This window comes from Phoxinus phoxinus (assembly GCF_949152265.1).
Source record: "Phoxinus phoxinus genome assembly, chromosome: 16".
Lineage (NCBI taxonomy): Eukaryota > Metazoa > Chordata > Actinopteri > Cypriniformes > Leuciscidae > Phoxinus > Phoxinus phoxinus.
In genome coordinates this window covers 33,338,630-33,353,359 of record NC_136891.1, presented here as the reverse complement: position 1 = coordinate 33,353,359, position 14,730 = coordinate 33,338,630, and the positions used below count along the sequence as shown (strand labels likewise).

The following is a 14,730-nucleotide window of genomic DNA, read 5'->3' as shown; positions in this document are numbered from 1 at the left end:
CAGCATTCACTACACACACACATGCACACACTAATGCTCTGATGCTGCCCATATGAGTGTGCATGTGTGTGTGTGTGTGTGTGTGTGAGAGAGACAGGACTGTCTTTTGTTTCGTTCACTGACAGAAATGCTGTTCAATAATGAGCTCATGCCACAACAACAGTGTCATGTAGTGGCAGTCAAGCACACAGGCCTGTACCAGCACACACACACACACACACACACACATCCCTTCATCTTACAGGCAAACCATGGGGGCGGACAGAATGTAATATGTTGTGTCAGGTTATCACAAATTATTTCAACAGATTTCATGATTTAAAAAATACTATGGAGGACACCATGCAGTGTCAGTTCAACGGTTGCAGTGTTTTTTTTTATAGCATAACTACTGGATATTGGAAAGATATAGAAACAAAACAATTTCAGAATAAGCCAAATATATGTGTATTTTTAAAAAACAAAAGGATAAAGAGATCGGGAAAGCATTAGTGATGTCAGGGCCGTATTGTTAGCAGATGTATTTTATTCTTTAGTTCTGATTCTGGACTCCCGATTTGCATACTGTATGTGTTTATAATATGCAGCACAGGTGTGTGTGTGTGTGTGTGTGTGTGTGTGTGTGTGTGTGTGTGTGTGTGTGTGTGTGTGTGTGTGTGTGTGTGTGTGTGTGTGTGTGTGTGTGTGTGTGTGTGTGTGTGTGTGTGTGTGTGTGTGTGTGTGTGTGTGTGTGTGTGTGTGTGTGTGTGTGTGTGTGTGTGTGTGTGTGTGTGTGTGTGTGTGTGTGTGTGTGTGTGTGTGTGTGTGGATTAAACCTGAAAAATGTGCTTTCTAAATGGCCCATGCTGAATGTGTCTGCCTCAGTGATGCCAGCAGAGATCGCCCCGACTGCCACGTGTTTGACCGCCCTGCTTTCCTGAACTGTACAGTTTAGTTATTGGGCCAGTTTTCAGGTCTGATTAGTCTGTCTGTCTATAATATTCAATACACTAAATTTAGTTCAAGAAACTACTGTATGGTCAAAAACTGTGTATACAGATAGATTGACAGACACACTGAGGGCCGTATCTTGGACCCAGCGCAATTGAGTTTATACACCGACGCATGTATCATTCCTGTTCTGCACCCGCGCACAGCGGACTCTTCCCTCCACAGACGCACGTCGGTAAATTAGGGAATGAACTTGCGCTCGGGGGGGCGGTTCAGTGAAAAGAGGAGTGTGTTCCGGCGCAAACGTTCCCTGGTGATATTCTGCAGTTTCAGAAAACAATTCCTCCACTGACCAGGAGAAACCGAGTCTAAAGACAGCGGCGCCGCGCGTTAGTCATATGCTATTTTAAGAGCGCGTGCTTGGCCATTATGTAGCGTGTGAACAACACACACACTTTGATTCTCTAATCTAAACAGACGCCGCAGTTTTCATTTTTGCAAATCATACATTATTACAAGGAAACATATTAACACACGAGGGGAATCATTGTTGTGTCCGTGAAGATGTGAAAAAATAGGCATAAATCTAGATTACACATTTACCCAAATTATTATACGCCTGTTTAACCGAAGCTAATGTGTGTGTTTCTCCATCATCCTCATACAATGTCACTTCTCTGTGTTTTACGGCCCTGACGAGAACATCGCACCTTTCAAATTTGATAATTTTTTAAAAGAAATGTAAACAATAAATAGCGTTTTGTGGCTCTTTAATGTGTGTGACCGATCGCTGTGTCGCCTCAGTTAAAGCCGCTCGTGAACCGATCATCTCTTCCTTCTAGTTCATTTATAGCATCAAATAAACATGAATGAACATCAGAAGGAATGTTGTTTTAACCGCGGAAAGACGTCAGTACACTCCGCTTCTCAAGCTCACATCCTCCATGTTAATCTACTAACTCTCCTGACCGCTTTGTCCGACAAAATGGCGGATGGCGAAGTATGATTGGTCAGATCACCTGTCAATCAAACTCCCTGCAAAGGGTCAATTCACCCTACTGCGCATCCTTAAACCCTCATAAAAGATGATACTGAGATGTGATGATAGAGATGATATGATAGAGACGGAACAAGATATAATAAAGTAATTTATTCACGCAATTCTTGAATTCTCGCCATTGTCTGATGCGTCCTGGTCGCATTCACTCAGCATTATATGTGTGGTCTAAACGCAACTGCTCTCATGTTTTTCCGCAGGACAAGAAATGCGATTCAATTTTGTCATCTGTGCAGTATTGTGATATGAAAAGCAACATATTTAGCAACTGTGTGAAAGTGAATAGCACATAACAGACACAATACCGGTATAAACATCAATATCTATCGGTACAATATGCGTCACATGACTAAACGTGCTTTATCGTTTTCAAATACCTCAATTTTCACAGTCCACACTACAACGTGACGGCAAACGGCGTTTTCAAATTTATCCACTTTGGAGAGCGTTTTCAAAAAGCTTCGTTTTCCTTAATAAAACACTGTCTCAGTGTGGACCTCACACATCTATCTCTATATGAGCCTAATGTGTAATAAACTATATTTATTTCAATAAATACTTTAGATAGACAGACAGAGAGGTATACAGACAAATAGATACATAGACAGACAGAAAGATACAGACTAAAAGATAGGACGATATTTAGATGTTGACTAGTAACCGTTCTGATGCATTCAGTGAGTTAGGATTTGCCATCCCGATTTAAATTGGCAATAATCTGTTCATAAGAGTCATTTTCTCATGAATCAGATTACACTGGTCAGACTGTATTTCTGTGAGGACAGTTTTTGCTAAAATAACAATCAATACATGAAACAGTGAAACGAGATAAAATAAGGACACCCACAATACTGTGAGCTCAGACAGTTCTCCTGAGTCCTGCCACAGAGACTCGAAGTAAAAGTTATGTTGAAATCTGCTCTTTCTGCTTAGACCTTGAAGACATAACACACAGTGTTCGTTTATTTGAAGGAGTTTAGACATTGTGTAATCTGGCAGAGAAGTGTTTTGATGATACGTAGATTTTTCCAGTTAAAAGACAGAGACTTTGTTGCTTATCCACACACACACACACACACACACACACACACACACACACACACACACACACACACACACACACACACACACACACACACACACACACACACACACACACACACACACACACACACACACACACTCACTCACTCACTCACTCACTCACTCTCTCTCTCTCTCTCTCTCTCTCTCTCTCTCTCTCTCACTCACACACACACACACACACACACACACTGTAAAAAAATATTTTAATGATTTTTTATAACAACTTTTTATCTTTTGTCAAATCAACTTCGATAACTAATGTGTGAAGATAACGCACTATTTTGAGTTTCTGTTTATTAAACCATTCTTCTTCATTGTATTAACTCAAATGTTTAATTACAACGAACTCAAAATTTTAAGGCAACAAGGTAACTTGCTTTTTTAAGTTAATCCAATTAGTTTTTTACAGTGCACACACACACACACACACACACACACACACACTCTTACATCTATCTTTATGAGCACATTCATTGACACAATGCAATCTCTAGCAGTTTACTCTAACCTTACCCATCACAACTGAGTGCCTAACCCGAACCCTGACCCTAAACCGACCCTTAACCTCATTATAACCTTATCCCTAAAACCAAGTCTTGACCCTCAAACTGTCCTTTAAAGCGGTCTCAGAAACTGAGGACCGGCCAACATGTCCTCACTTTACTCTCTTTGTCCTCACTCAAATGCTCTAAAACTCAAACTGGTCCTCACAAAGATAGCTGTACAAGTACACACACACACACACACACACACACACACAAGGTGGGACCACATGTAGCTGCAAAGATGTTGACACAGCATCTACATCCCTGTGGACTAATGATTGTTATTTTGCTGCCTGCTGTAACAGCCAAGTCTAATTGTGTGTCTGAACGCTCCCGCTGAGTCTGATGTGTTTATGAAAATCAGTCGCACATTAAAAGCCTGGATAATGGTGCCAATAAAGTCAAGCCCATCCTGATCAGTGCCAGCGGAGTTGTACCTATATACTCTTTTCCCTTTCATCCTCCACCCCCAGCGGCGAGTTAAGTGTGTGTGTGTGTGTGTGTTGGCGTCTGGCTGCAGTAGTATATTAATAGAAGAACACTACCTGAGGGGGAATAGGTGTTTTGGGAGCGGAGATTGAAACATTAAAAGAGTTGTTTTCGGTTTCCCCTTTTCTTGCCCACAGCCGCAGGAGTCCAAACACACTCAACGTTCACTTTCACCGCCCGGCTACTGTTCACTTTACACATCATGAAGTCCAGTTCACATGCTATCTTTTTTTAAGAGCTTAAAATGTCTGTTAGACTGAAACAATAATATCGTAGATATATTAAAAAATAAGTTTTCAGACAGGTTTCCTTAAAGGGATAGTTCGGCCAAAAATGATATTAAACCCATGATTTACTCACCCTCAAGCTGTTCGAGATGCATATGTCAATCATTTTTCAGATGAACACATTTTCAGTTATTTTAGAAAATGTCTTAGATCTTTCAGTGGTTATAATGTCAAGTTATGGGGACCAACTCCTTCAAGTCCCACAAATGTGCATGCATCCTTCACAAAAGTAATCCATCCGGCTCCAGGGGGATAAACGAAGGCCTTCTGAGGGTAATCCGTGCGGTTTTGTCGTAAAAATATACATATTTAAAACTTTATAAATTAAAATAACTGGCTTCCGGCAACGGTCGACCCGCGTTCACGGGAGATGGTTGCCGGCGTAGGACATAGGACGTAGCGTAGGAAGCGTCGTGACGTTTACGACAAAACCGCACGGATTACCCTCAGAAGGCCTTCGTTTATCCCCCTGGAGCCGGATGGATTACTTTTGTGAAGGATGCATGCACATTTTTGGGACTTGAAGGGGGTGGACCCTAGCCTGGCTCCGCCCTCCTACGTACTTCCGCTCAATTTTCATTTTCCTTCAGTACTAGGTCTGGGATTGCGGTGTATTCTTGGGTTTTCTCCGATAAATTTTTTGCAGGTCCAATCAGCGAACAGAGGGAGTGGCTGAGAACGATGATGTTGAGGTTGTGCGCTAGTTTGAGTCGTCATACGTCACGACCAAACGTTAGCGATTGGTTATGGCAGATCCAGAGTGACTCTGGGCAGATCCAAATAGTTTTAAACTTCAACAGAGGACCCGCCTTCAAGGAAGTAGACGCTTGTCAATGGAGAGAGGCCAGACTCTCTGTAAAAAATGAAATGTACGAGAGTCTGGTAGAACCAGGCTAGGTGGACCCCATAACTTGACATTATAACCACTGAAAGATCTAAGACATTTTCTAAAATAACTGAAAATGTGTTCGTCTGAAAAATGATTGACATATGCATCTCGAACGGCTTGAGGGTGAGTAAATCATGGGTTTAATATCATTTTTGGCCGAACTATCCCTTTAAACACAGCCCGATTTCCATCACTTGACAACCAGGTATAGTCCACTGGTTGAGACTGTTCTGGGAAATCAATCTACAAATTGATTACTTGGTTTTCTCAGCATGTTAAACTGAGATATGAGCATTTATTATATATTAATATATATATTTTTTTAAATACACACCTCACCTTTAACATAATTTATCCATAGTTGACATCAGCATTGGCACTGAGTTAATAAGGAAGGTCTTGAGTTGATCTTGGCTGGCTCACTGTTGACATGATTTATTGTGGAGTAGATTGTGATCTCTCGAACTGCACGCGATCAAAGCCCAACCCGTCTCTCGTCTCCCCCAGGCATTATCAAACGCTCAGAGCGTGTCTGCCTGAGTAAATAGAGCAGGAGCTTTCTGATCATGCCTACTAGCTCAAAAGCAGGACAGTGCAGTGGATTCTCTCCGGTGTAATGTGTGTTTCTCATATTAACTTTTTTTGCACCTACTCTACTGTTCAAAAGTTTGGGTCATTTTATTCTTCTGAGTTTATTCAGGGCGCAAAAGTAACAGCAAAGACTTTTTGTTTTACATTGTAAAAAAAAAAAATGCTGTTTTTTAACTTTCTATTAATCTAAGAATCCTAAAATTATGGTTTTCCAAAACAATATTAAGAGTTTTAACATTGATAGTAATAACAAAAGTTTCTTAAGCACCAAATCAGCATTTTATAATGATTTATAAAGGATCATGTGACACTGAAACCTGCAATTGGAGTAATTTGAAAATATATTAAAAAAGCAATCAGTTATTTAAAATTGTAATTTTTCACATTTGTACAGTTTTTACTATTTTTCTATCAAATAAATGCATCGTTGGTACAAACCCCAAACTTTAGAGTGTGTGTGTGTGTATGTGTGTGGTTATGTACATCTAGCTAATAAGAGGTCCGTGATCTGGGTCTGTATAAAAGGTGTTTACTGTGAGAACTGGTGAGAATGGCACACTTGGCATTGCTCAAGGTTCGGGCGAGAGCTCGTCTGCAAACAGCGGCAAGTTTGACGAGAGTGATTAAAGGCTGTAAGGAAAGCGTGTGCATAAAGCCCATATATGGAGATGGTCTGGGCGTGTTTTATGCAAATGTGCACGCGGCCACTCATTTAGAATACTGCAAATTAATGACAATCAGAACGATGTTAAGAACATATTCATGTGTGTATGTGTTGTGAATTGACCGTTCACAAAGACCCGCCCCCCTTAGTTACTGTTGCTATGTCCGACAAGCTACACTGCTCTCACACACACACCATGTTCTCACGCAGTGAAAAACACATCGCAGAGCAAAGAGGAGCTGCCAGTCTCATTTAGCCAACAAACAACCTAACTAACAACATTCAACACACTCAAATGCCGTTTAGTGTGATAGTGTAACGTTAGAGCGAGTGAACAGCGCTGCGTTACCTCACAAGTTTAATTAGTCTAATAAACTGACCTGTGTGAGTATTAATTCAGCACTTGCGTGTAGTTCGGTAGAATAAAATGTCCATATTCCTTTATATTCGCGGGACTCGCGTGTGGCGCTGGTATAGGCTACGTCTCTCATTAGCAGTCGCGCCCTGATTCATACCACAGTCATGTTAAAAACATCAATGTATTCACTCATCCATAAAAGATCCATCAGCTTGACGACAAGATCCATAATTCCGCTTCATGCTTTGCGTCATCAATATACGCCTTGTATTGTAAGAGGTTAGCGACCCCTGGTGGCAAAAAATCCTACATATTGTTCCTTTAACTTATTGATTGCTTTTAGGATGTAAAGAGACTTTCAACCAGCATAACAACAACAACAAAATGTCTGGAACAAATCACATACCCTGCCTTTAATTTTGTTTAGTTGTAGTTATCATTTATTTAAAACAAGAGTTGTTTTAGTTTTCAGGCTTTTTATTTAGGAAAAGGCTAGAGATAAAAGTAATATAACTTATGATATTAGAGGCAGTTTGTGTCACCACAAGTAAGCAAATGCTGCAAAGCATTAATTTGATATAATGACAGTTACAGAAACTTGATTAAAGACATCATAGTTTCATGTTCAGTAATAGTTCCCTGTTCCCCCTCAGGTACAATGTGTGGTCAGAGATGTAGATGTTTGTTTATCTACATTTTACCCTGGCTTTTAATGAGCCTCATCCAATCAGAAATTAAAGTCAAAACTATGTTTCATAAAGCAGATTCTCCTCTACTGGCTTAAGGGCAATGAGTTTCACAAATGCAAATGTGTGTGTGCGTCTGACCTCAAATACTTCCTTGCATCAGCCCATATTTGAGTGTTCATGTTCCCTAACCACAACCTTAAGGACCCCGGTTTGATCTGTCTGTGAAATTGTTAGAAATAACAACTGTGTCTTGTTTTATGTGAGTAGACTGTTTTATTTTAAATGATGGTTGTAACCAGTAAAACTCTTGTTCTGTAAACTCAGAGAGATTTTATGGTCAGCCTGGTAAAGACATTTTGTGTTTAAAGCTGTTGATTTTGTTGGTGAAAAATGGGGAAAATTACACATTTACCACATTCCCGTCTGTGTGTGTGTGTGTGTGTGTGTGTGTGTGTGTGTGCATTCATGACCCCAGAGGGAGCTGTTTCCTTACACGTGCAAACTATCTATCTATCTATCTATCTATCTATCTATCTATCTATCTATCTATCTATCTATCTATCTATCTATCTATCTATCTATCTATCTATCTATCTATCTATCTATCTATCTATCGTCTGTCTGTCTGTCTGTCTATATATCTGTCTGTCTATATATCTGTCTGTCTGTCTGTCTGTCTGTCTGTCTGTCTGTCTGTCTGTCTGTCTGTCTGTCTGTCTATCTATCTATCTATCTATCTATCTATCTATCTATCTATCTATCTATCTATCTATCTATCTATCTATCTATCTATCTATCTATCTATCTATCTATCTATCTATCTATCTATCTATCTATCTATCTATCTATCTATCTATCTATCTATCTATCTATCTATCTATCTATCTATCTATCTATCTAATCGCATGTCCCAGTGAGTCTTTGTCAGCGAGTAATCAACCTCACTGTGGAACTCAGTGTTCATAACCCACGGCTGAAATATTATTTCTGTTTCCATAGAGATCAGCTGTGGTCTGTCCCTTGTGGTTGAGGCAAAGAGCAGATCTGTCCAACCCACACTCGAACACACAGGTACCCATGGCATACAGTGTTTATATCCCTGGCATGTTTTTGTGACAGTCGACGGCCTCCGCGAGCGCTCCTCACTCCCCCGCTCTACTGTAGACACACTAACAAACCTGAGCCAAGCGCCTCGGGCCCGCGGTCTGCTGCTCTCCACCGCTCCTGTCCTCCTCCCCTCCACCGCTCCTGTCCTCCTCCCCTCCACCGCTCCTGTCCTCCTCCCCTCTGCTTGTGTTTGGCAGGTAGTCAACTCAATTTCTCGCCTGCTGATTCTGCATCTCCCTACCTCGCCTCCTTTTCCTCTTTTCATTTTCTCTGTAGAAAAGGAGGATTAAGAGATGATGGTCAAATGCGTAGTTGCTCTATAGACCTTATGCGCCAGAGAAACAAGGGCGCCGCCACTTTAGAATATTGACTTTGAACTTCCGTTTTGCGGTCGCTCTGTGTATTTCAATGGCATCGCTGTCCAGGAGTAACTAGCTTTTAAAGTGGATTTACTTAATGTAAAGTTAAAGGGGCTATATGTAGTTTTCAACGGCCTCTAGCGGTGATGTTTCAGATTGCAACGCAATACGTTTACAAGCGAGTGCTCGTGCAAAATATAAAATATAAATATATTTTGCATGCTTTGTAGTAATGTTAGCTTACCTGTCCAATAGGATGAAAGCCAACTCCGGGTCTGTTTTTATACCCAAAACAAAGCAGAGGTTTCTCCATGATTTAAAAGCCCTGCCTATGTTGATCCGATTCACGTTTGGCCGATTCACGAGCTTCAGCAGATTTTTTTTGTTTTGTTTTTATCATTATGTGGAGTTTGTGTTGGAGTCTGTGTTGTGCTGGTCGTTTCTTAGGCGGAGTGTGTCCACCAAAGCGCGAGCTGTGTGCGCTTGAGAGCGTTTTGGCAGCACAGTTTTTCTTCTTCAGTTGAGACGCTTCGTTGCTATGATACAGAATATCCGTTGGTCGGTGTGGTATTAGTCCCGCCCCTCCTCCACTGTGATTGGTCGGTTGGGTAAAAAGTGACAGTGATGAGCGCGGCGTTTTACCCAAAGTTGAACATTCTTCAACTCTCGGCGACCTGTAAAAAACACAGAGCGCTCAGCGCTTGAGCGTTAAATACTCGCTTAGCGCCTCGTTGTGCATTTTCATGTCTATTTAAAAAAAGGAGGTGCCGCTTAAAGGTTGGGTAGGTAAGAATTGTCTAAAGAACTTTTTTTCAAATTGGCTTAAACTGTCTTTATATACCAATACATAATTAAAATGTAAGTACTTTGAACTAGAGTGTATAAAAATTGAGTGACTATAGTGTATTTAATCTTCAAAAAACACAGCTCATTAATTCCATTCGGGACGAAACAAGTGATTGGTTTTTAGGTGGGAGTGAATGGAATTAATGAGCTGTGTTTATTGAAGATTAAATACACTAGAGTCACTCAGTTTTTATACTCTCTATTTCACAGTACTTGCATTTTAATTATGTATTGGTATATAAAGACAGTTTAAACAAATTTGAATAAAAGTTTTTTTAGACAATTCTGACCTACCCTACCTTTTAAGGGGTTAAAAATTGTAATCTGGGTTACACAGTGAGGCACTTACAATGGAAGTGAAAGGGACCAAACTGTAAGCAATACAATACTCAGTGTTTCAATAGTATAGCCACAAGATGTGAACAATATACGTTAACATGATTTTAGTGAGAAGAAAAATTACTTACTAACCATTTCTATGAGATTTATAATCAACTATGTTGCCATTACAACCAAGGTAATGCAATAAACCATAAAGCAACTGCATATATGATTTAAACCGCTCAAACAGAAAATTAACATAACTTTAAAAAAAAAAAAAAAAAAGATTATAGGCCTCACATTTCTGTTTTTAAATCCTCCAAAATTTGCCTCATTCACTTCCTTGTGGTAATCAACAATACGCCACAAATGCTGAGTTTAACTTTTTATTCCTTTAAATTCAATTTAGTTTAAAAATGTCTCAAAGGCACAATGAATACAAATCGTCCCCTTGGAATTATAAGGTTCTATCTGACATTTTTGTACAAATTTAGTTATTCACATATTCTTATTCTGTGACCACTTCTTTACATTATGTGATGTTGTTTTTTAAGTTGTGTACTACATTTTGGAACTTTTTATTTAGAAAATAAAAAGGTTCTTTCTACACAGTCGAATGGAATGCAAAAACTTTACAGCTCAATATCTCAAAACCAGTCAGAATGCAGATAGAACCTTATAATTCCAAGGTGGCGAAATGCTTGTCCTTGACATGCTATGCAGGGTTGCGCCACACCGTCCTGGACGAGCGGCCGGTCCACCAGATGCTGGTGTTTGTCTCTCTCTGCTTCCCACCCACAACAAACAGGCCCGTCGCCATAGCAACCAATCCACTGGAGAGTGACGTTACATTCAAGAAAAATGTTGTTCTGATTGGAGCTTTACACACGGCCAATCTGTCACACCGACGACAGGCATATTAATATTCATAAACATACACTTTTGAACAACACACGATTGCAGTTTCAGAGAAACGCAGTTGACTTTACACAAAAGAACAATGGAAATGTAAGGATAAGAAAACAGAAACATAAATTTGTGGATATACAGATAAACTAAAGAATTGAGGATAAAATGTTCTTTGTGATCCCATTTTTTAAACTTTAGCTAGTGTGTAATATTACTGTTTTAAATATGTAATGGCTGTGGAGTAAATAAAGAGACTGGTTATCAACATTATGTTATACAACAAGTGCTGTCGCGTTCTGAACCCGAAATATTCCTTTAACACCAGCTCAATAGAAGTTGTGTTATGTGCTATATGCTGCTCAGTCCGATGTGTGGGGAACAACTGTTTGCTGTCGTGGGTCTTCAATGAGGATGTGAAAGATTCTGTCCGGCTTCTATTCATTGCTATGGGTCTGTGCAGTTCTCATTATGACTTGCTGTGGGAAACTCTGTGAAAATATCACAAAGATGAAGTCAGTGGAAAACCAGCATCAAACATGTTTCTTATCTCCCTCATACCAGCATAATCGACATGTTCAGCATTACCACTATTGCCAAGACACTAAAGATCAGAGAGTTCAACTGTACATTGTAGTATTTTTTATTATTATTAGCATATACCTTTAGTGCAAAGCCTTTGTTATTAAGATTTGATGGTTTCATCTTCATTCTGACTAATCTTAGTACTTTTCCACATACATTTACCCGCAGTTATGATGTCAACCACCAGGGGGCTCTGTTTGTAAATGAATAGCTCACCCTGTGATTACACTGGGCGCACTGGTGGCTGTGTGCACATTATTTGTCCTAGACTAAGTTTCCAGAGAGAGAAATGAATCCTAGGATGACAGATTTAACAGACACATAGCAGTGTTATAGTGTCATCGTGTGGACAGCATGACATTGCATGATCAGAAATGGTTTGATTGATGGTTTATTATTTGATGAAATAATAAAGAGACTCAGCCATTCTGTTATCAAATATATTTGCAAATTTTCCATTGCAGAATGCTCATTAATACACATTTTTTTGTCAATATAATGTGCATGTGTGTTCGCGTCTCATTGTGCTTTTCTTCACACCGTACCATGACTAAACCCCTTATATCGGCACCACAGCCATTCCATATTTAAAACAGTAATATCCTATACTAAACCTAAACTAATCTTGACAAACTATAATTTGAAAGCTTACAATCTCTAGTTTACATATTTGGTGACTGATTTTCAAAATAAATTACAGAGGAGCCGTAATTTATCAATTTGCAACAAGAATATGTTCATACTCCTGAGGTGTGTTCAGACCTTTATTTTGAAATAGTGATGAACATGAAAAATCATGAAAGAATGGTAGAAACCTCAGTTTGTTTTCATGCCAAGAGTTCAAAAGATAGCATCCGTTCAATTCTTTTAGAAAAAAAGGTCTGAAAATGTTTTAAATATAAAGAAAGAAATAATAGATTCAGCATTAGTGATGTGTCAGCGAGCTATAATGCACATACGTGATCTTCTGTGTTTCTTAGAGGTTTCAATTCATTTCAAAATCTGCCAAACTTCCAACACTACTTCTGAATAGGATGTCTACTTCATAAATTGTATGAAAATTGTAAAAATAATGGTTCAGACTCAAACAACATATGGAAATGGAGGCGCCCTTATATGGGCAGTAATGTCCACTAGTGGAGAAGTGTGGTACTGCGCACAAACTAAATCTCACTGAACGCTCATTTCAAGAGATATCAACCTAAAATTTGAAACACAACTTGATCAGATTTTTGGCTTTGATTTTTTTGCATTTTTAGTCCACCAGCTTTTGAAAATATATATTTTATATAAAATATGAATAATTAAATGTTTAACATTCTACATTTTCATAAACTAAAACTTTTTTTCTGTTTAACTTTCTTAATTTCTACAAATATCTGCCAAATGTCTTCTTTAAAACAAGACCAATCTTACATCTATATTCCAAAGCATTCTTGAATTACAACCATTTAAGTTCGGAATGTGCATTTTCATATCTATAAAAAATAAAAGGGGGGGGGGGTGCCGCCACTTAAGGGGTTAAAGTGCACACGGTGCCAAATCTCCAGACAAATATGGTTGCACATGGACGGCCGGTTGCTGGATGCCTCAAATGCTGTTCCAGTGTGCCAGACTAATGCAGCTAAAAGAAACTCTCCAGCTAATAACTGTTTACAACACAGCCAAACACGGATAAACGATCCTGCGTTTCAGTGCCCGCCAGTGCCTGGAGCGCCGAAGAGTTTAGAGATATAACGACAAAAGCGAGTGTTTCTCTGAACACCTCGAGTGACCCGTTTACAGGGGAGATCCCAAGCTTATGCAAAGAAGTTTGTCAAGCATAAACAGTGCATTAGTGTGTACGATATACAAAAATCCATTTACAGCACACTAATAAAAGCTGCTTTATTTTACATAATGGTTTTAATAATAATAATAATGTTTATTTTTTATAGCGCCTTTCAAGAACCCAAGGTCGCTTCACAAAGTAATACAAATAGTAGACAGACAAAAGAAACAGCTTATTAGGCTATATAGCTTTTTATCTTTAACTTTTCCTTTAATTCTCATGTCTGGGGAACAGATAAAGTGCAGGTCTGATTACTGTGAAGCCTATTTTCTCTCATTTTGGTTTTGTGTTTTTGCCACCAAGATAAACTTTCCTAGACCGCAGAATGCTCATCTCGCCTCAAGATCTGAAACTATCACACCGAGTATTGCACATTTGTGTGTTTTTATTTATTTATTTAGGTCATCTTTGAGCAGTGCAGCTGAAGTGAAGCCCTCCCACTACCAGCATGAACCAGAAAACACACACACACACACACACTCCTGAGAGTATTCTGTTTGAAGTTATACTTCTGTTGAAGAAGCTCCTGTATTATGACTGATCCTGCGGTAACATGGCACCTTCCTGAACTGGACAATGCTGTGCATCATTGCGTGAAACTCACTGGATGAAATACTATTACTTGCATGATTTCTGGAAACTATAGAATATAGGGCTGTTAAACGATTAATCGCGATTAATCGCATCCAAAATAAAAGTTTGTGTTTAAATAATAAATGTGCGTGTACTGTGTATAATTAGTTTATATATATAAATACACACACATGCTTGTAAGAAATATTTGCATGTATGTATATAGATTTATATATAATTTATATCGTATATAAATATAAATATTTTATATATAAATAACAAATTTTTCTTTAATATATACACGTGCGTTGGATGCAATTAATCGCGATTAATCGTTTAACAGCCCTATATTCTATAGTTTCCAGAAATCATGCAAGTAATAGTATTTCATCCAGTGAGTTTCAAGTAATGATATAATTAAATAATTATACACAGTACAGATACATTTATTATGTAAACACAAACTTTTATTTTGGATGCGATTAACGTCACATGTTATGCGTCACTTTTGATTTACAAATTATACACAATTATTTATATATACAAAATAATTATACACAGTACACACACATTTATTATGTATTATTATTTTTAATTTTTAACAAAAACTTTTATTT

The 14,730-nt window shown here is 38.7% G+C and overlaps 1 protein-coding gene across 7 annotated transcripts in view; it reads left to right on the top strand.

The window, feature by feature from the left end:
- Window positions 1-14,730, top strand: part of sash1a (SAM and SH3 domain containing 1a) — a 297,141-nt gene that overhangs the window by 205,046 nt on the left and 77,365 nt on the right. For 4 of the 7 annotated variants that reach the window (XM_079639436.1, XM_079639434.1, XM_079639431.1 and 1 more), the window contains exon 2: window positions 8,585-8,656. The exons of the other annotated variants lie outside the window; for them this stretch is intronic. In XM_079639436.1, the coding sequence (XP_079495562.1) occupies window positions 8,585-8,656 (72 nt within the window). The remainder of the gene's footprint in view (window positions 1-8,584; window positions 8,657-14,730) is intronic. 7 annotated transcript variants of the gene reach the window in all.